The sequence below is a fragment of the Chinchilla lanigera genome, unplaced genomic scaffold (genome assembly GCF_000276665.1).
Source record: "Chinchilla lanigera isolate Chin_1 unplaced genomic scaffold, ChiLan1.0 scaffold00013, whole genome shotgun sequence".
NCBI lineage: Eukaryota > Metazoa > Chordata > Mammalia > Rodentia > Chinchillidae > Chinchilla > Chinchilla lanigera.
This window is the reverse complement of record NW_004955414.1, coordinates 6000103-6018082: the sequence shown is the minus strand read 5'-3', so window position 1 is coordinate 6018082 and position 17980 is coordinate 6000103. Positions and strand designations below refer to the sequence as shown.

Here is a 17980-nt window from a genome sequence, read left to right as displayed (position 1 = left end):
AGTCAGGGTGGAAATCACGGGTGACAGTTGTCAGAGCAACCTGTTGAAAGGAGTCTGGGATCCCTGATAGTTGTAGATCGGGGTTTAGGACTGTGATTACCTGAGAGAGAGACACATATCTTTTCACCGTTGTTATTCGGGCTTTTCATCTGAGTATTCTTTGCAATACTTTACATCTGTCTTACCTGATTTAGTTTTCTTGCTTAATTGTGCAAGAATTAAGTGATAGTACTATGAAAATAGAAACATTGACTCTTGTTCCTATTTGTCCCCCCAGGGGCTTAGAATAGTGCTAGGAAAACAGTAATGACTTAAAAAATATTTGCAGAATGTAGACTAGACGATTAGGTAGTTCTTGTTTTAAGAAAACATAAAGATTAGAATTGCAAAGAAACTGGAAGGTTATAGCAGAGACAAGGGTCCTTTAGGGCATTACAGGACTCCTAGGTCACACAGGATCCTTGAGCCAAGCAGGTGTGGCAAAGCTCTCCCGCCAGGTCACACACCACGGCTGCTTCCCTGTGTACTGTGGCTGATGAGCACCTGCGAAGGATGCTCCAGTTAGGACAGCCCGGGGCTTAGCATCTGGGCGAGACGCCTCCTGCCGCTTCCTCCCACAGGAGGTGCGCGAACACAGCCAACAGATTTCTCAAGCTGCCCCAGGCAACCAGAGTTTAGAAGGTGCGGCGACTGGGGCAGTTCTGTCGCAACCTCAGGCCTGGGTCTGGGCTCCCGGCTCTCTCGGGAGCGCGCGGCGCCCCGCAGTCCCGCGGAGGAGCCCTGCCTGCGCGGCCCCGCAGACTTCCCTCCGCGGCCCAGCGGCGACTTCCACGCCCGCCGCCCCGCTGGCCTCCGCTGCTCTCCTGGGCCAGACTTTGCAGGGCAGAGCCTGAAGTAAAACTGGATCCAAGACACCTGCTATGCTGTACTGCGCCCCGGCGACCGCGCTCGCACCCCAGCCGAGCTCGGGTCGGAGAGGGGGACGCAGGCGCGGCCCCGAGCCGCGCTCCCGGCCGGCGCCGCGCGCGTTCGGCTCCAGGGCCTCGCGTCCCCCTCGCCCTCCGCGCTCCGGGTGTGCGGGCGCGTGCCGGCGCAGACCCGCCGGGAGCGCGCGCGCTCCGTCTCTCCCCGCCCCCGCGTGCGCGCCCCGCCCCCTCGGGCTGCGATACGCCGAGAGCTCAACATCCGAGGGACTTCGCCCCGGAGTGACCCGGCCCCGTGACCTCTCCCCTCCATCCCGCGCTGCGGCCGCCCGCTGGGCCAAGCCGGCGTTGGGCGCCGCGTCCCCTCCGCTCCCCGGCGTCCCCCTCCGGCCCTCCGGCTTCTCGTCATGGCGGCGCTCAGCAAGTCCATCCCTCACAACTGCTACGAGATCGGCCACACTTGGAACCCTTCCTGCCTGGTCTCCTTCCTGCAGATCACTTGGGGCGCCCTGGAGGAGTCCCTGAAGATCTACGCGCCTCTGTACTTGGTGAGCCCGCCAGCCTCTCCCGCGGGACGAGGGCAGGGGAGGCCGGGCCGGGCCATGGGCGCCCCGTCGGGCTCCAGGGCGCGTGCTGGGCCGGGTTCTCCCTCACGGAGGCGCTGGGCTCCGGGACTGTGGGTGGGCGGCTGGGGGCGGGGCGGCCCTAAGGAGCGGAGTCCCCGCGCCTCTTGGGAGGAGGGATGGGGGGGGGAGCTGTCAGCCCGGCTGCCTGTTGCTAGGGCGAGGATGGGCTCCCAACTTTTTGCGTTAAGTGTAGGACACTGAAAACCTGAAGTCAGGGACCTGAGTTTTCCTCTCCTGCTTTGCGATGGAGAAGTGTTTGTAGGTCAGTGAGGCTACGAGATTGCTTGCAGTCTGTCCTCACCTAATCCCGCGTGATCTCTCCCCCGCCTCCTCTCTCTCTCTCTCTGTTTTGAATGAGAAAGGGGAAATTTCGCCTTTCGCCCTTCGCCCTTTCGGCCGCAGATCTTGTCTCAGTGCGGAATGATAGGATTGTGACTTGAGGGTTTTGCAAATGTTTTTGCAAGTTTATGAAATAGGCTCCTGATTTGAGATTTTTTTCTTGGTTATTTAGAGTGGTTCCAGCCTTTTGAGCCAGAGAAGGTGTTTTAGGAGATCTGACTTGTGTCACATAAGTCATTTTATTATACATTGTTACATGTAGGGCAGTTAATGAGAATATTCAGAAATATGTATATGTACCAATGACTTGAGAACTATTAGAGAACTTTGTTCTTAATGTTCTTGCCAATAGCTTTTCTTCCGTAACCTCATCCTTGGTTTTAAAGAGTCATTACTTGACTGAACTTCATGGTCTCCTTTTATTGCCTCTAGAGTCTGGATCCTAAGAAGGCAAGTTTTTTTTTTTTTTTTTTAATTACTTTTGGCTGTGTGTTTCTTAAAAGTTCCACTCAATATTCAGTGGATGGTCAGTTAATTCTTCTTATTGAAATAATAATTTGGTTTTATACCCAAACATGCCTGAAAGTGTATTGTGGCTATCTCTGGAATACCACTTAAAAAATTTGATTAGTTATTATAGAGATAAAGCAGGAGAAGATAGTGACTTTCTCTGAGATTGCAGGAGCCAGTTTCATTTTTATGCTATAGAATGGGGCTTCTCAAGCTTTAATGTGTTAAGAATCCCCTAGGGGTCATGTTCAAACGGGGATTCTGTAACAGTAGGTGAGGGGATGCAGAGGAACTGCATTTCTAACAGATTCGCAGGTAATGGTGACACAGGGGCCACACTTTGAAGCGTAAAAGTCTAGAGCAGAGGTCCATATAGACTTACTGGAGTTGGAAATAGCTTCCTTGATTTTCTTTGGCAAAAATTCATGCTTATGTTCCTTTCTCCATGAATTCTTCTACGGTTCTGATTTTGTTGTTGTGTTGGGGATTGGACCCAGGGCCTGGGCATACTAAGCAAGTGTTTTACAATTGAACTATATCCCCAACCCCAGATTTCTTGCACTCCGGATGTATTCAGCTGTACAGAAAGACTGTTCCTGGGCTAGGAATGTAGTTGAGTGGTGAAGTGCTTCCCTAGCATGTGCAAGGTCCTGGGTTTGATCTTCAGCACCACAGAGAAAGAGATACCGTTCTTGACCTCAGAGGATTATAGGGGAAGTAGGGGAGGGGAGAGTTTATGCTACGTAATTTTTCCCTCTGAAAAATTCATTCTTTCCTTTATTCAACAGATGTTTGTTGAGTGCCTGATATTTGTTCTGTCCCCAGCCTAGACATTTATTAGTTATATATTGTGGTGGAGAAGTTCAGGGGAGCAACAGAATGTGGATTTGCCCACTTCTGCCAGGTGGGGAGGGGGCAGAAAAAGAGTTGTATTTTACTCTTATAAGCTCCAACTATATTAAATACTTCTTGACCATAACTATTCCACCTCATGTGATCTTGTATCTTTTACAGCTGAGTGTTTCAAATTTTGGGTTGCTGTTCCTCAGTGGTTGTGAAATGAAATTAGTAGGAACTTACTAGCATCTTATTTTAAGTGAAATAGAAGAGGTTAGAAAATGTTAAAGCACATTGAAGTTATTATTGGTAAGCATTATTTCATGATAGTTTTGTTTCAGTTATATGTGTGTATGTGGATGGGGCTCCTTACAGCATATAGCAACGCTATGGTCTTTGTAAGTGTCGGGTAATTGTTGCTTAAATGTATGTTTCCATGTGTCAAGTAAGATACAGGGTATCTTGTATGGGAAAAAGTTGAGCGTTTAAAACAATTAGGGATATCTAGATTTGAATCTCAGCTTTATCCTTTACCAGCTGTTTGATTTCATGCATATTACTCATTTTCTGTGAGAATAAAATGAAATAAAGTAATGTCTTAAAGATATATTGTACATTTTCTAGTTCATCACAGGACTTGAATAATTATACTTTTTTTCTTTCTCTCCTTCCCAAAGAGGCCTTTAGGAGTAAAATTCACTGAACGTGGCCAGGGAAGAATTCTTGGAAAAAGGACTTTGCTTTGAAGATAAGGATGGACAGATATTGATTCTTGTAGTAGATATTTATAGAGTGCTTATTCTTAGTGGAAAGGTAGGAATGTGAATTGAAGTAGAAATCTATGTAGTTTTTATGGGAGAAGCAAGGCATAAATTATCTAAAGCAAGGTTTTTATACAGAAGTTACGAATACCTTGTTTAATATGTTTAATCCTTTACATCTTTTTTCTTATTTAATCTTTACACAATTCCAGCTTATTATCCTCATTTCATAGGCAGGAAAACTGAAGGTTAAAGAAATGAAGAGATTTATAAGATTTAATACTAGTGAGGAAAAGTCAGGATTCAGGTTTTTTTTTTTTTTTTGACACAAAGTTGGACTGAAAATCAGGCTAAAGAAACAAAGGATTTTTTGAGTCAAGGGTTTTCATGTACGAATAGTAACGTGATGAATGTGGAAGCCCTGGGTAGGCAGACTGGAAAGACTGCTTAGGAGTGATTGCAATAGATTCACCAAGTGGTGGAAAGAGTCAGAGGTCCTGTGAAATTCCACCTGGCAGTTTACCACCAGTGTGATCTTAGGGAAGATACTTCATCTTTTTATGCCTTTGACTCCTTGCTTTGCAGAAGATAATTATGTTCACCTTTCAGGACGTGGTGAGGACTTAAACAGGGTAACAGTGTGTAGCAGTGGCTGATGATACATAATAGGGCCCTAATAAAGTGGTGTTGTTATTGCAGTATTACATTGATGTGATCTATGTCTCTATCTTCCTTTAGAACATGTAGCTTACATTCAGCGGGTGCACCGTAGGTGTCTGAAGGAGCGCAGCAGGTATGAACAAGTGAATGAGCTCGCGAATAGTGTGAGAGAAGATACTTTTGTGGTACCAGAGAAAGTGGAAGGACAGTCCTAGAGGCATTTCACAGGGACCATGAATAGAATATTGAGGCACGGGGACTTCACGTTTCTCAGATTTCAAGTCTCATTAGTTCACTTGCCATTGTTGATAGAATGAAGGAATTCTGAAGGGAAGCTAGTTTTTGGAAGGTTTTTCTTTTTATCAGGAGTGGTTTTTGGAGTCTATATGATGGGCTGTTTCCATTCCTATGTTCACTCTCTTGTTCTGTACATCTGCTCCCATGTCTCTTTTCATCTTAGTACCTGCACTTGTAGTCCCTCCTCCTAAGCCACTTTGAAATGTGGATGTACTGTTCCTGTTGATAGTGAATCTTTGTGTTTTCACGATTTGTAAAAATTGATGAGTCTTCACTCATCAGTTTAAGTGTGTGTGTTTTCTTGGGGGGTGGGGACAAGATCTCATTGTGTAGTTCAGGCTAGCTTTGAACTCACTGTGTAGCCCAAGCTGGCTTTGAACTAGTGGTGATCCTCTTCCCTCAGCCGCCCCAGTGCTGGGATTATAGGCATTTGCCACTGTGCCTGGTGTATGTGGTTTTTAAAAAATATTCCTATATATATATTTTTATATATACTAACAGTTATGCATATATTAGAGGGAGTTTTATTTTATTTCTTGGATATTAGTTACTGCCACATAGTCAAAGTAAGTGGTATTCTTTAGTACACATTTATACTAGAAACAGTTGTTAAGCTGTTTAAACCCTAGAGTACCACTAAAATTGAGAAAAGCTTGTTGACCTTGGTTTTTGTGGCAAATTTTAGAATACTCAGTTGTCCATTTGGGAAATACAAGTTATGGGCTTTCAAATACTTGGGTGCCTTCTGTAAGAAGGAAAACATGTCCATTAACTTGAGATAGTTTTAAAACCTTTTTAATTATCTTTTTCCTAGGTCACTTTCTTTAGGATTTCCACATTGGGGTACTTGCAGTTATTCTTAGCTGAGTCCAAAATATACGAATGTTTCTACTTTGGGAAGGAATAATTTAAAGACTTGATACACCTTTAGAGATGTAGGTCCTTTTTTTTTTCTTGGGGGGGGGTCCTTCTTCATAGTATGAAAATGTTTACTCAATATTTGCTCCCTTTGAGCCATATAATTTAACAAATTTGTAGTTATAATCTAACAAACCTGTTAAAATCTGCCTGTCAGGTTATAAAGGATATGTTCATCACCTCTAGGCCTTGAATTAACATTTAAGCCAGAGTTGGAATTCTTAGGATTAAAAAACAATTGATGGACATTCTGTAGTCATTTGCCAAAGCTTGAACTCCCTAATTCTGAAGAAATCAATTCAGTGGTTGGGCTCATAACTAGTTTAGGGCAGTGGTGTAGCAGGTTTTCTAGAAATAAACAAGACCGGCCATGAGACTTTTGAGTTTTTTGGCAATAGGCATTTGTTTATATTTTTTGTTTAAAAAAGTAAGATAAGAGACACCGAAGTGACTAAATAATGCAAACTACCAGAGGGAGTATCTGTCTGAATTATCTGACCTCAGGGAGACCATGGAATGCTAATCTGTGCATATCACTTTTTGATTTTGCTTGAGGGCTGGTTTACCCTTGTAAGGGAGTGGCTGGCTTTGTCTCTATTCTGTAAGTAAATAATGATTTTTACTTGATTTGTTATCCCCTTGGAGATGAAACAAAATCATTTGGTCTCTTTTCTTTTAAATGGGAAATTAAATGAGTAGTTTTCCTATTCATTTACTTGCTGTTTTAAGTTCATTGAGCTTGTTTTTTTATATGTGACTCCTTGTTATTCTTTGGCTGTTTTCTGTTGAGTACAAAGTACAACTTCCAGCATATCACTTCTGATTGAGCTTTGAAGACTTACTACAGTAGTAAACATTGTTTCAACTCGCACTTTTGCTTTTATTTTTTTTTAACATACCCTTTTTATAGCAACTGTCTCAGAGTATAATTGGCCAAATCAGATTTGCCATTATTTTCCTCTTTAGTTATTAGAGGTCAGGAATAAAAATTAATAAATATTGGAATATAGACTCTTTAAGTTTTGTGCATCATTACAGATTATATTTCTGAGTCAGTAGATTCTCATTAAAAATGCTTGATTTTTAAAAAGCTTAAAAGGGCTTCAAATCCTAGTATTTGTAAATGCCAGCATTATTTACTTTTGCGTAGTCACTATTTGAAGGTAAGAAAATTCTCTTCAAATCAAAAGGAATGGTCTTCTATATTATATTTAAAAATAGAATACATTTTGGTGAGGAGACCCACTTGGAGGAAAGAGCCAAATCCAAATTGATGATTCATGTCAATTTTTCCATTAGATTTTTATATCCAAATTTTGAGTTGGTTTAATTGGGATGCAGATTATTTTGAATAATCAGACCTTCTATTTACTACTTAGAATATTATATTCATCATGAACTTTGGATACTTACAAAGTTTTCAGGGAGTTATTTGCTGATACTGAACAAAAACATTAACATAGACAAGACTGAAATTTGATGATTAGATTTAGTAATAGTTGGCTGGGACTGTTCCCAGGTTCTGGGATTCTGGGGACTCTTAGAGATTCTTTCTAGGTTCTTCTTGTCCTGAGCCAAGAATTTGATAAAACAAGCACAAAAGGTAGCATGGTTTTACATTCATTAAAGGCAGGAAAAAGGCCAATTAAAAGAAGGAAAAGGAGTATACAGAGTGAGAGCAGACCACTGTGAAAGGGAAAGCATGGCGACCACGAGCTCAACCTCCGCTTCTTTTGATTTCCCCACTCCTCAGGCTGACTTCTGATCTAGGTCTTTCTGTCAAAAACCTGGTTGAGTTCTCACAAGAAGAATTCAGGGGTTAGGTACAAATCCTGACTCTCTTGTTACTGACAGTTCACATGTTTCTGAGTCAGTAGATTCTCATTGCCCAGCTAGTTTGCTATGCCCTAACCTGCCTTGGGAGGAAAGGGAAAACTTAATGGAAGTGGCCATATTTTAGTGGTCTTAAAGGAAAAGTAGGATTCAGAAACGTAGATATAGGTAGTAGATAAGGGGGAAGAATGGCTTGAACAAAGACATTCACATAGAATACGATATGGTGTGAATTGGGGAATGGAAGATGGAGTTTGCACATTTTATTTGTTGGTTAGTAGGAAATCACTAAAGGTTGACAACAGGGAATGATGTGCTTGGAGCTAATTTATAAAGCTTAATCTGGTGGTGGTATATAGAACTATTAGATTTGATGACTCATATAAAGTAGAAGGAAGAGTCATATACATGTGTAAGATTTTAAGCCATTTTGATGTGTGTCAGGTATTGCTTTGGAAAAATATTTTTGATGAAATGGATTTTTGGTGAAATCTAATTTTTTGATTGCTTTAGTGGGCATTGAATTTTAGCTACTAGTGCAGTATATAAGTGGAGAATGGCCAGGAGGCGTTGAAATATATAGCCCTGCTGTTCTAGAGAGAAGGCCAGGCTGGAGACTTAAGTGTAGGCATCATAAGGATAGATAAAAGTTGTATCTGTGGTAGTAGATTGGGTCAGTGGGAAGAGAATTTAGAAAAATTGGGGTAAAGGTTAAAAAAAAAGAAGCAGGGAGCTATGAAGAGATTGAGGAGAGAGTGTTGGATTAGGAGACTTGTTGAGGGGCCTTGAGGAAGTTTTGGAGGGTATTGTTAAGATGAAGAGCGGAGGCTTGAATATTAACACTGCCACTTACTAGCTTTGTGACTTGGAGCAAGGTTCTTAACATTTTGTATGTGATTTATCTGTTGCTTGTTTGATTATTTCTCATACCATTTTTCCCCTTTGCTGATTTTTCTTGATTCAGGTTTAATTTCATACTTTTTATGTCATCAAAAATAGTTCTTGGTTTCTGGGGAATGTTTTAAATTGAACAAAAGCCACATTTGTCAGATTGCTTTGGTTTCTTGATCTAACAAGATCTTTGGGATTTGGATACAGTTAGTCTACATGGGGAGTGTCCATGTATGATTCTGTGTCTGTTGACAGTATGGAAGGAGGTTTGTCTTGGTCATCCTTGATTCTTAAACTTTGGAGAAAAGCAGACATGGAACCATTGACCTGGAAGGTCATATCTCCTCCCTGGCTCCTCTCTACTCTCTGCTTTCTGTCTGCCGTGTCTTGAGCGGCTTTCCTCTGCCACGACCTTCTGCCATGTTGTCTTATGTTGGAGCCAGCCCTCCACCCAAGGACCGAAACATGAGCCCAAATAAACCTCTTCTTCCTTAAATTGTGAATGTTGGGTATTTTGCCCCACTGAGGAGGGAAGTGGCAAAGACAGCCGAGGAAGTGTAGTGTTACTGTGCTTACTCCACATCTTCACTTCCTCTCATTCTTTCATTTCTATTTTCATTTCATTTGTCAAATATTAAATATTATCTACAGTAAGTCAGAAATACAGTTTTGGAGGGAACATAGATTATTGCTAAAGGGGGAAGATACACTTAAATACGCAAGTTATTTCATTGATGACAGATGCTATGAAGGAGATGTATAGGGCATTACTAGGTGTGTTAACAAGTGCACATATTCTAGTGCAAAAGTGTTGGAAAACCTTTCCCAGGGGAATGACACAGTGGCTGCATGATTGTGTATGAGTGAGTATATCTATTAGGCTTCACACTTGCAGCTCAAAATTTTGTTTATCTCAAAAAAATTGAGAGCAGTAAGATGCAGTTACTTTATAGAAGGAGTGTTTATTTGACAGTTTTGTCAACTCAATACCCTAGCCAAGAATTTTGCCTTTTCTTATGCTTGAAGCTTACAGCAGTAAGAAAACGTCTTAGACCATACATACCTTGGTTAGTAGATCTTCTGAAGTGGAAGCTTTCTTCCATTTGGTATTTAAAAATCCAAATATTTAAGATGTAGTAGAAATTTTAGTTCAAATGTTAGAAAAACTGTGGAATAACTTCTATTTAATTATACTGTTAAAGATCAGTCAAAATTGTTTTATTTTTTTCAAGGTTGTTTTAGAATTCACTTGTGAAGTATAGATGTTAAACATCTTTTGTAAGATTTTTTTCTTTTTCTGTGCTCTTTTGTTTTTTTCAGGATTGCTCTCATGGTTTGATAGTTTTTCTTCTGTAGGTAGGTGATCAGAGTTACTTTATTAAAAATAGTTCAGGGATTTGATTTCTATCTACTAGTTTATGGATTATTAGACTTCAGTAGGAATGAGTTGAAATGCAGTTTAACTCTTTTGTTACCTTCTAGGAGATGTTTAGCAGTGTCTGAGACTGCTTTGACTTTTGTTAATGGAATTATAAAATTAAAATTGAGTCAGTTGGTATTTTTTAGTCAAGGTAATCTCCTCTCTCATATCTGTGATTTTTTTCTTGCTTAAATAATCCCTGCTTTCTGGGTGTGAGCTCTTAATTTGCTTCTGTTTTGCTTAAGGGTTTCAATTAATTAATTCAGTTCATTAGTCCAATTATTTTTATTGAAGAGTCTGAAATAAACATGTACATCTTTCTTTTTCCTCTGAATAAAGACATTTATAATAATTTTTTTCATTAATTAGGATATTTTGTATTAGGGCCCATGATATTTGTAGTTACATATGGCGAAGATGGGAGGTTACAAAATGGAGTTTTGGTTGGATTTTTAATGTTGCATGATGAGTCACACAGTAAAAGTTGAAGTAACAAGAATGTGTTCTCAAGATTGTTCATATATTACCAAAGATATTAATATTACTCAATTTAAAACATGGGTAAAATGTATGTAGGGCTCAATCTGAGCTTTATTTTTGATTATATTTTGTCTCAGTAATATATCATAAATATGTATATATATATTTTTTTGTACTGGGAATCGAACTCATGACTTCATGCTTGCCAGGCAGGAGCTGGGCTGCTGAGCTAAATCCCCGGCTCTTGTTTTATTTTTAAAGTGTATCTTAATTCTATTTAAACTTGAAAGTATAGGAGAAAAAGGATATTGTAGGAGAGTTATGTAAGGCTTACTGGCCATCACTGAAGCATGATGATAAAGTTTTCATTTTTGTGAGGCATGATGGTAAAAAGCTAAGGAAAATGTGTTTAGGTTTTCTCATATATTCCTACATATACTATTAAAGAGTTGCTCTAGTTTTTTGCTTTGTTTGTTTTTTAAAAAATAAGCTGGCTTGTTGTATCTAATGTGGCAGCATGATGTGGTACATGATGTTTAATTTAGAAGATACGACTTTTTGTTTTGCTCTGTAATAGTGTGATTTCCTCCCTTAGGAATAGTGGTAATCCTGCTGTATGTACTTCCTGGCTTGCTGTGGGAATCATACGATGCAGTACATACACCATTTGGGAGGCGGAGAGAATTACAGGGTTGCTCAGTGAGCTCAGTGCTGCTTTTGCCTACTACGTACAAATGTGTGGGTTTAATCTTTAGTACCAAGTAATAACAAAAAGCTTTGAGAACTGTAAAGAAACATGCCTGTTGGTTTGTCTTACTTGTTTTCTTGTAATTGTCTTATAAATATTTAAATTTGGCTCTTTTGGCTTAAAATTTCAGCCTTAAAAATAAAAATGTCAAGCCAGGCGTGGTGGTGCATACCTGTAAGCACTTGGGTGGCAGCTGAGGCAGCTGAGGCAGCAGAGGCAGGCCTTAGATTAGTGCTCATCTTCCTAGATTGCTATGTGTGTGAGGCCAGCATGGGCTGCAGAGCGAGCTCAAGGCCGGCCTGAGCTATACTGTAGCAAAACGGTCTATAAAAAAAGGTCAAGAAGCGATTTAGTTGTAGTGTATTAGGGATCTCCAAAGAACAGAACCCATTGTATGTATGTATACAGTTTGTTCTCTATCTGCAGGTTCTCTGTGGATACATCCAATTTTGGATTGAAAATACAGCCTCTGGATTTTATATCAATGGGTTTCCAGAAACCAAAACTTTGTGGCTAATGAGGGATGACTGTATTTATATAAACTGAAGAATTGCCTCACAATTATGGAGGCCGAGAAGTGTCTAGGTCCATAATTGGCAGGGTGGAGACCCAGAAGGGTCAAGAGTGTCTAGTCCAGGTCTGAAGTCCTTCTAGTTCTTCACATCCTTCTAGTCCAAGTCTGAAGGCTTGAGAATTAGGAGGGCCAATGGTGTACTAATCTGAAAGCCAGAGGACACACTGCCAGTGACCTGAGGTCCACTGGGGCTCACTTCAGAGTTTCTGCCGCCTCCGAAATTGTGTCACAGGTTGAGGACTAAGCCTTTGACACATGGGCCTTAGGGGAGTAGTTAATATCCAAACTATAGTAAATACATAAAGTTCACTTTGTTCTTAAAGCAGTTGTTCTCACTGAATAAGGAGGTAGTGTTACCTTCTAGGACATGTTTAGCAATGTCTGAAAGCATTTGGTTGACACAATGAGGGGATGCTACTGACAGAAGTAGAGGTTAGGGATGCTGCTGAAAGTTGTAATGCATTGGACAGCCACCCAGGCAACACCCCTAATGTCAGTAATGCTGAGGTTGAGAGTCCTTGCTTTAAACAATTCGTTATTTGCTAGTGATTATTTTAAGAAATATTAAAATAAATGCAGAAAAATAAATATATAAATTATACTCTTACTGTGAACTACTGTATTTTCCCAAGAAACTATATTTGTCAGATCCTCTAGAAATAGTATTTTAGAAATGTAATCATCAAGCTCTGGGGCTAGCAGTGAATGGCAGTTTACAGTTGGATGCTAATAAGGCTAAGATAGTTGGTTAGCCCCTTTGAGGACCAGTCCATTTTGTTGTAGTTCATGGCCAAATACTGCAATCTCCATACTAGTAAACTAGCTCTTTGAAAATGTGTGACATTAATCATATGGGCTAGCAGAAAAGGGAATAAGTAGGGGAGTATAATTGAGTAAGATGAAATGAATGTAATTGATGGTTATTTAACAGTGATATTCTTATAAAGAAAAACTTCTAGCTGAATGTGTTGGCATGTACCTATCATCTCAGATTTCTGAGAAGCTGAAGCAGGAAGATTGCTTGATGCCACTTTGACAACATAATAAGACCTTGACTCAAAAATATTACGTGTATATACTGAACCCAGGTGCTCTACCACTTAGCTACATTCCCAGCCTATAGATTTTGTCTCAAAAACAAAAACAATAGCAAAACCAAAAGGAAAAAAGACTAAAATTGGGTACCTGACATTATGATTTTGCCTTACTATTCAGTCTTTAGTTTTTACATTAGCTAGGCTGTTCTCCATACTTTGCTCTTCATAAGCAATGCTTAATGTGTTTCTTTTTCTTAACTCATACTTGGAGCACCCATAAACCAAAACATTGGCCTATGTTTTTTCTAGATACTGTATTGTCTTATAATTTTTCAGTTTTGCTCTGTGATTCATCTTAGATTAATTTTTGTTTGTGGTGTGAGACAGGGGTCACAATTACTATTTTTTTCTTCCCATTGAGTTACGTAATTCTTCCATCATCACTTATTTTTTTAAAATACTTAATTTTAGAAGTAGAAAACAGGAAGCCTTTGTGTCATTTGATTTAACTTCTTTATAAAATCTGAAGAGCATCTAAACAAGGATCTTTCACAGAAATAGTTGTGCACTTAAGATTAAACATAAGGTTACATTATTTTGTATTGTTATTTTGTTGATTATTTCTAGTGACTATTTATATTTTTCTATAATTAATCCTCACTTTCTCATACTTATTCCCTTCTTCCTAGTGTTATAAACTATAGGATAGTGTATGTTCAAAAGCAAGGAGAATATTTAAATAGTTTTTTATTCAGCATTCAGTGATAACCGATGCACAACAAAATTTGTTCTATTTGCTCATTACCAATTACTGTTTTGTAGTCTTTTTACTTTATGTATTTTTCTAAGTAATCAAGTAGTCTTCTACAACAGTGTAAATAAGTTAATGTAGGTGTATATGTTATAGTGTTATGATATACCTAGTTTTTAGCTAAATCTTTATATGTCCATATTTGAAAATTCATAAAAAACCAGTATGAAATTATTTGATTAAAGCGTGTTTCTGAAGGTATCTATTGATGTGTGATGATGATTTTATACATGAGTGCAAGGACTTTTAAAAATCACCACATGGTTAGTATAATTACTGTTAGGTTGTTCGGTTGGAGCAGCACTTGCTCCTTTTCACCCTGTGGTATGCAGAAAGAATGATAATAGGGTGTTACACACTGGGGAGAACCCAGGTGGTAATTGCTCTGCTCTTTACCTCAGGCTTAGCCTGGTCATCCAGACTACCAAGAACATCAGTATTTTAACCCCTTTACATCCAAGTTTTATGCTCTGGGTTAGAGCACAGTGATGAAAAGGTCCTAGATTATTTCTTGCATTTTGTGTCAGATATTCCCTTTCTTAAAGTGGATTGTAAAGTTTGTTCTACCTATACTGTAAATACGTAAAATTTATCCACTTTGCTGGTATTGGCCATTTAGGTTGTTCCTTATTTGTAATTACAGATAGTGTTATGGATGTCTTTTGGTGGTTGAGTATATTCCCAGGGGTGGAATTGCTGGGTCATAGAATAGGTATGCATTTAGTTCAGTTAGGCGCTATCAGTTTTCCAAAGTAATTGTGCAATTTTACATTCACTTCAACTATGTGAGAGTTCTAATTGCTCCTGATTCCCACCAGTATGGTGTATTATCTGCTGTTTTCATTTAACCAGCCAATTTGGGGTGTGTATAGTGGTATTTAGTTGTGCAATGTTCTGATTACTAATGAAGCTGAGAACATTTCATTATGCCCATTAGCGATGTGAATAAATGGCTTTTTAAAGCAAAATTGAACTTTTGAGATATTCACATGCAGTTGTAAGAAATAATAAAGATTCCATAAATTTTTAAATACAGTTTTTCTCAGTGCAAAATAAACCATCTTGCAAAATGAAGGTACAGTACTACAACAAAAATATTGCCATTAATGCAGTCAAGACACAAAATATTTCCATTATGGGAGAGATCCCTGATTTAGCCCTTTTTAGACATACTCACTTGTTTCTTATTTCTCTTAATTCCCAAATTCTTCATTTCAAGGATGTTCTATAAATGGAATCATCTAGTATGTCATTCTTTGGGATTAGCTTTTTTCAGTCAGTATAATTCCCTAGAAATTCATCAAGGCTGTTTCATATATCAGTAGCTTTTTTTTTTTTTTTTTTTTTGGTTATTATATCATTGTTTTAAAGGAGCACCTTTATCAGCATGTTTGCAATGCATAATAAATACATACGTGTAGTAATTGGTACATATGCATATAGCATCTTCTCTTCCTCTTTCCTTTAGCCCTCTCTTCTGTCATCCTCCATTTCCAGATCCCTTCTCATCTCCACAAAGTCTGTCGTTCTCTTTCCTAGCTTTTATTTGCTCCTTAAGTTATTTATACTTTGGTTTCACGTATAAGAGAAACTGTGATATTATGCTGTGTATTTATTTCACTTAGCATTATAATCTGAAGGGGCATTTACTTAAACCTAATCCTTCTTTATGACTGAGAAGCACTGCATTGTGTATATACATTGTCTTTACCAGTTCATCTGTTGGTGGGCATATTTACCTAAATATGGCTGCCAAATTTAGCTAGTATGAGTTGTGCTGGATGTATTACTGTTGTCTTTAAATTTTTCAAGAAGATACATACACATAAGAGGTATAGCTGGGTCAAATGGAATTTCATTTTTTTTGTTTTTTGAGGAATTTCCATACTGATTTTCATAATTGTTCTACTAGTTTACATTCCTACCACAAATGTGGAAGAGGTTCGTTTTTTTCTCCCACAGTTCTTACGTTCTAAATCCTGAAGATACTAGGAACTAATGACACAGATGGTTGAGGACCAGGAAGGAATTAAAAACAACAGCATTTTATTCCTAGTTGGGTGACTGTGTTGTTGCTACTTGAGGCAGGGAACAGAGAAGTAAAATAATATTTAGGAAATACAAGGAGTTGTACTTTGGACATGTTGATTGTTTTGATACTTATAGAACATCTGTGTTGACATGCCCAATAGACATTTGAAATACAAATTTAGTATTTGGGGGAAGGGTAGAAGTCATAGGAATTCCTACATTCAGATGATGAATGATGCTGTGGAAGAGCTCGCTTTTGTAGAAAAAGTAGAGATCTGATGATGGATTGTTATAAAGGCAATAGGATTTAACAGTACAATAAGAGAATGAAAGAGTGCAGTCGCAAAAAGCACAGAAACTGGCAGGCTTGTCCTCCGAAAGCCCTTCCCATCTCACTTTAGTGGTTCCCGAAGATTAAATGTGTGTTTCTACAGCAGTTTTTTCTTTCTGTAGGTTAGCGTTTGTCACACTGCCATACTGGGCTTTCTTATATGTGTTTTTCCATTATTAAGGTTATATCTCCTTGCCAGGTGTGGTGCACACGCCTGTAATCCCAGCACTCAGGTTTGAGGCAGGAGTTCGAGGGCAACCTGGACTACATAGTGAGTTGAAGACCAGCCTGGACTACACAGTGAGACTCAAAAAAACTAAGATTTTATCTTTCTTGAAGCCAAAGATGAGGTCTTATTCATTGTTCTTTTTCCTGTGTATGACAGTTGAATTGAAAGAAGAGGTGGTGGGTTTTAGAGGCTTTAAGGCAGAATGAAAAGTTAGACAAGACTATTACATTTGATTGCTGAATTTTTAGGGAAAATATTATCTCTAGAAAGATAGGAAGTAAATGGAGTTTTAAAGTCTTCTTGTCATTTATCGAGTCTCTTTACAGTGGTTCACAAACCATTCTGTTGTTCACCCAAATTGAGGACATAGACCTTTTCCATGAAACTTCTGCCTCATCCTATATTAAACTCACTCTGCTAAGCCTCCATAACACTATGCATCATGTTATTGTAGAGTTTTCTGTTTTATTTCTGAAAATATTAATACTGTGCTCAATAAATAGACATCATGTCTTGATTTTTATGTACCATTAAATAAATTATGCCAGAGCTTTTTAGGTTTTTTTAAATCTAGACATCCACAAAAATATTTTTCAATTGAAATTTATAAGCTAAATCATGGACTTACTTGATTTTTTTTTTTTTTTAAGTAAAAGATTCCTGGCATAGATCTTTGTGATTTATTATCTAGTATTCCTGTTTCTGTGTAGCACTGGTACTTACCAGCATCATTATTATTATTAATTCTTAATAATTTTTTTTCTTAGATTTTTTTTTTCCCCATGAGCTCTATCTGGCTAGAAATAATTAAATTTATTTGTTACTTTCGTATTCTTAGTTTTTTGTTTTGTTTTATGTTTTGGTCTCATTGTTGTCATGTTTGAGTAATCGAAATTTAAATTTTTTTTTTGTTGTTATTTCTATCACTGAGGTTCTCCAGTGATGGTAGGCTGGTAAAATCTGTGATGTAGTTTTGTTATAGTATCCATTTTTATTTTCCATTTAAAAGCATATTTCATTTTTCAGTTTAAAACTTTTTAAGGCATTACAAATACAAAGTTACAAAATACAGAATTACACTGTGGTCATATGATGAATAGGCTGCATGTTGTAATTTTTTTCCTTGTATATTTTAGCCTCAGTAAATTCAAGTGCCTGGAAAATTATTTTTTTCTGTCCTGGAAATTTTTTTTTCTATAGGAGCCAGTAAAATGTCATAGTTTTTACTTTTCTTTTACAGTATATGCTTTTATTCAGAAGTTTTCATGCAAGAACTAAATTAAGTGGGAACATTTGGTTTGATTAAACAAAAAAACCTTTCTCTTTCCAGATTGCTGCAATTCTCCGGAAACGAAAATTTGACTATTATTTATACAAACTACTCCCTGAGATCCTGCAGTCTGCTTCATTTCTGACTGCTAATGGGGCCTTCTATATTACTTTCTTTTGCCTTTTAAGGTTGGTACTCATAGTAACCACTAAAAATTAATATAACCTCCTTAGTTAAAATGGAAACAAACAGATGTTTACATAATTGTTGTGGGGGGCATCACTGCTGCTATTTCTGTTTTAAATCTGTGAAATGATACTCATTTCAAAGAAAGTTTATAAAATCAGGGCTGTGGGCCCCTGGACCTCAAAATGTCGTATAAATTTCAAATATTGATATGAATATATAACAGTTAATATATTTTCTGAGACCTGCTGTATTTCTGAAGATGTTG

The 17980-nt window shown here is 38.4% G+C and overlaps 1 protein-coding gene across 1 annotated transcript in view; it reads left to right on the top strand.

The window, feature by feature from the left end:
* Positions 1–1133: 1133 nt before the first annotated feature.
* Tmem135 (transmembrane protein 135) overlaps positions 1134–17980 on the top strand; it is a 206311-nt gene continuing 189464 nt past the window's right edge. The window contains exons 1-2 of the mRNA XM_005379732.2: positions 1134–1471; positions 17587–17714. Coding sequence (XP_005379789.1) covers positions 1331–1471; positions 17587–17714 — 269 coding nt within the window. The 5' untranslated portion in view covers positions 1134–1330. The remainder of the gene's footprint in view (positions 1472–17586; positions 17715–17980) is intronic.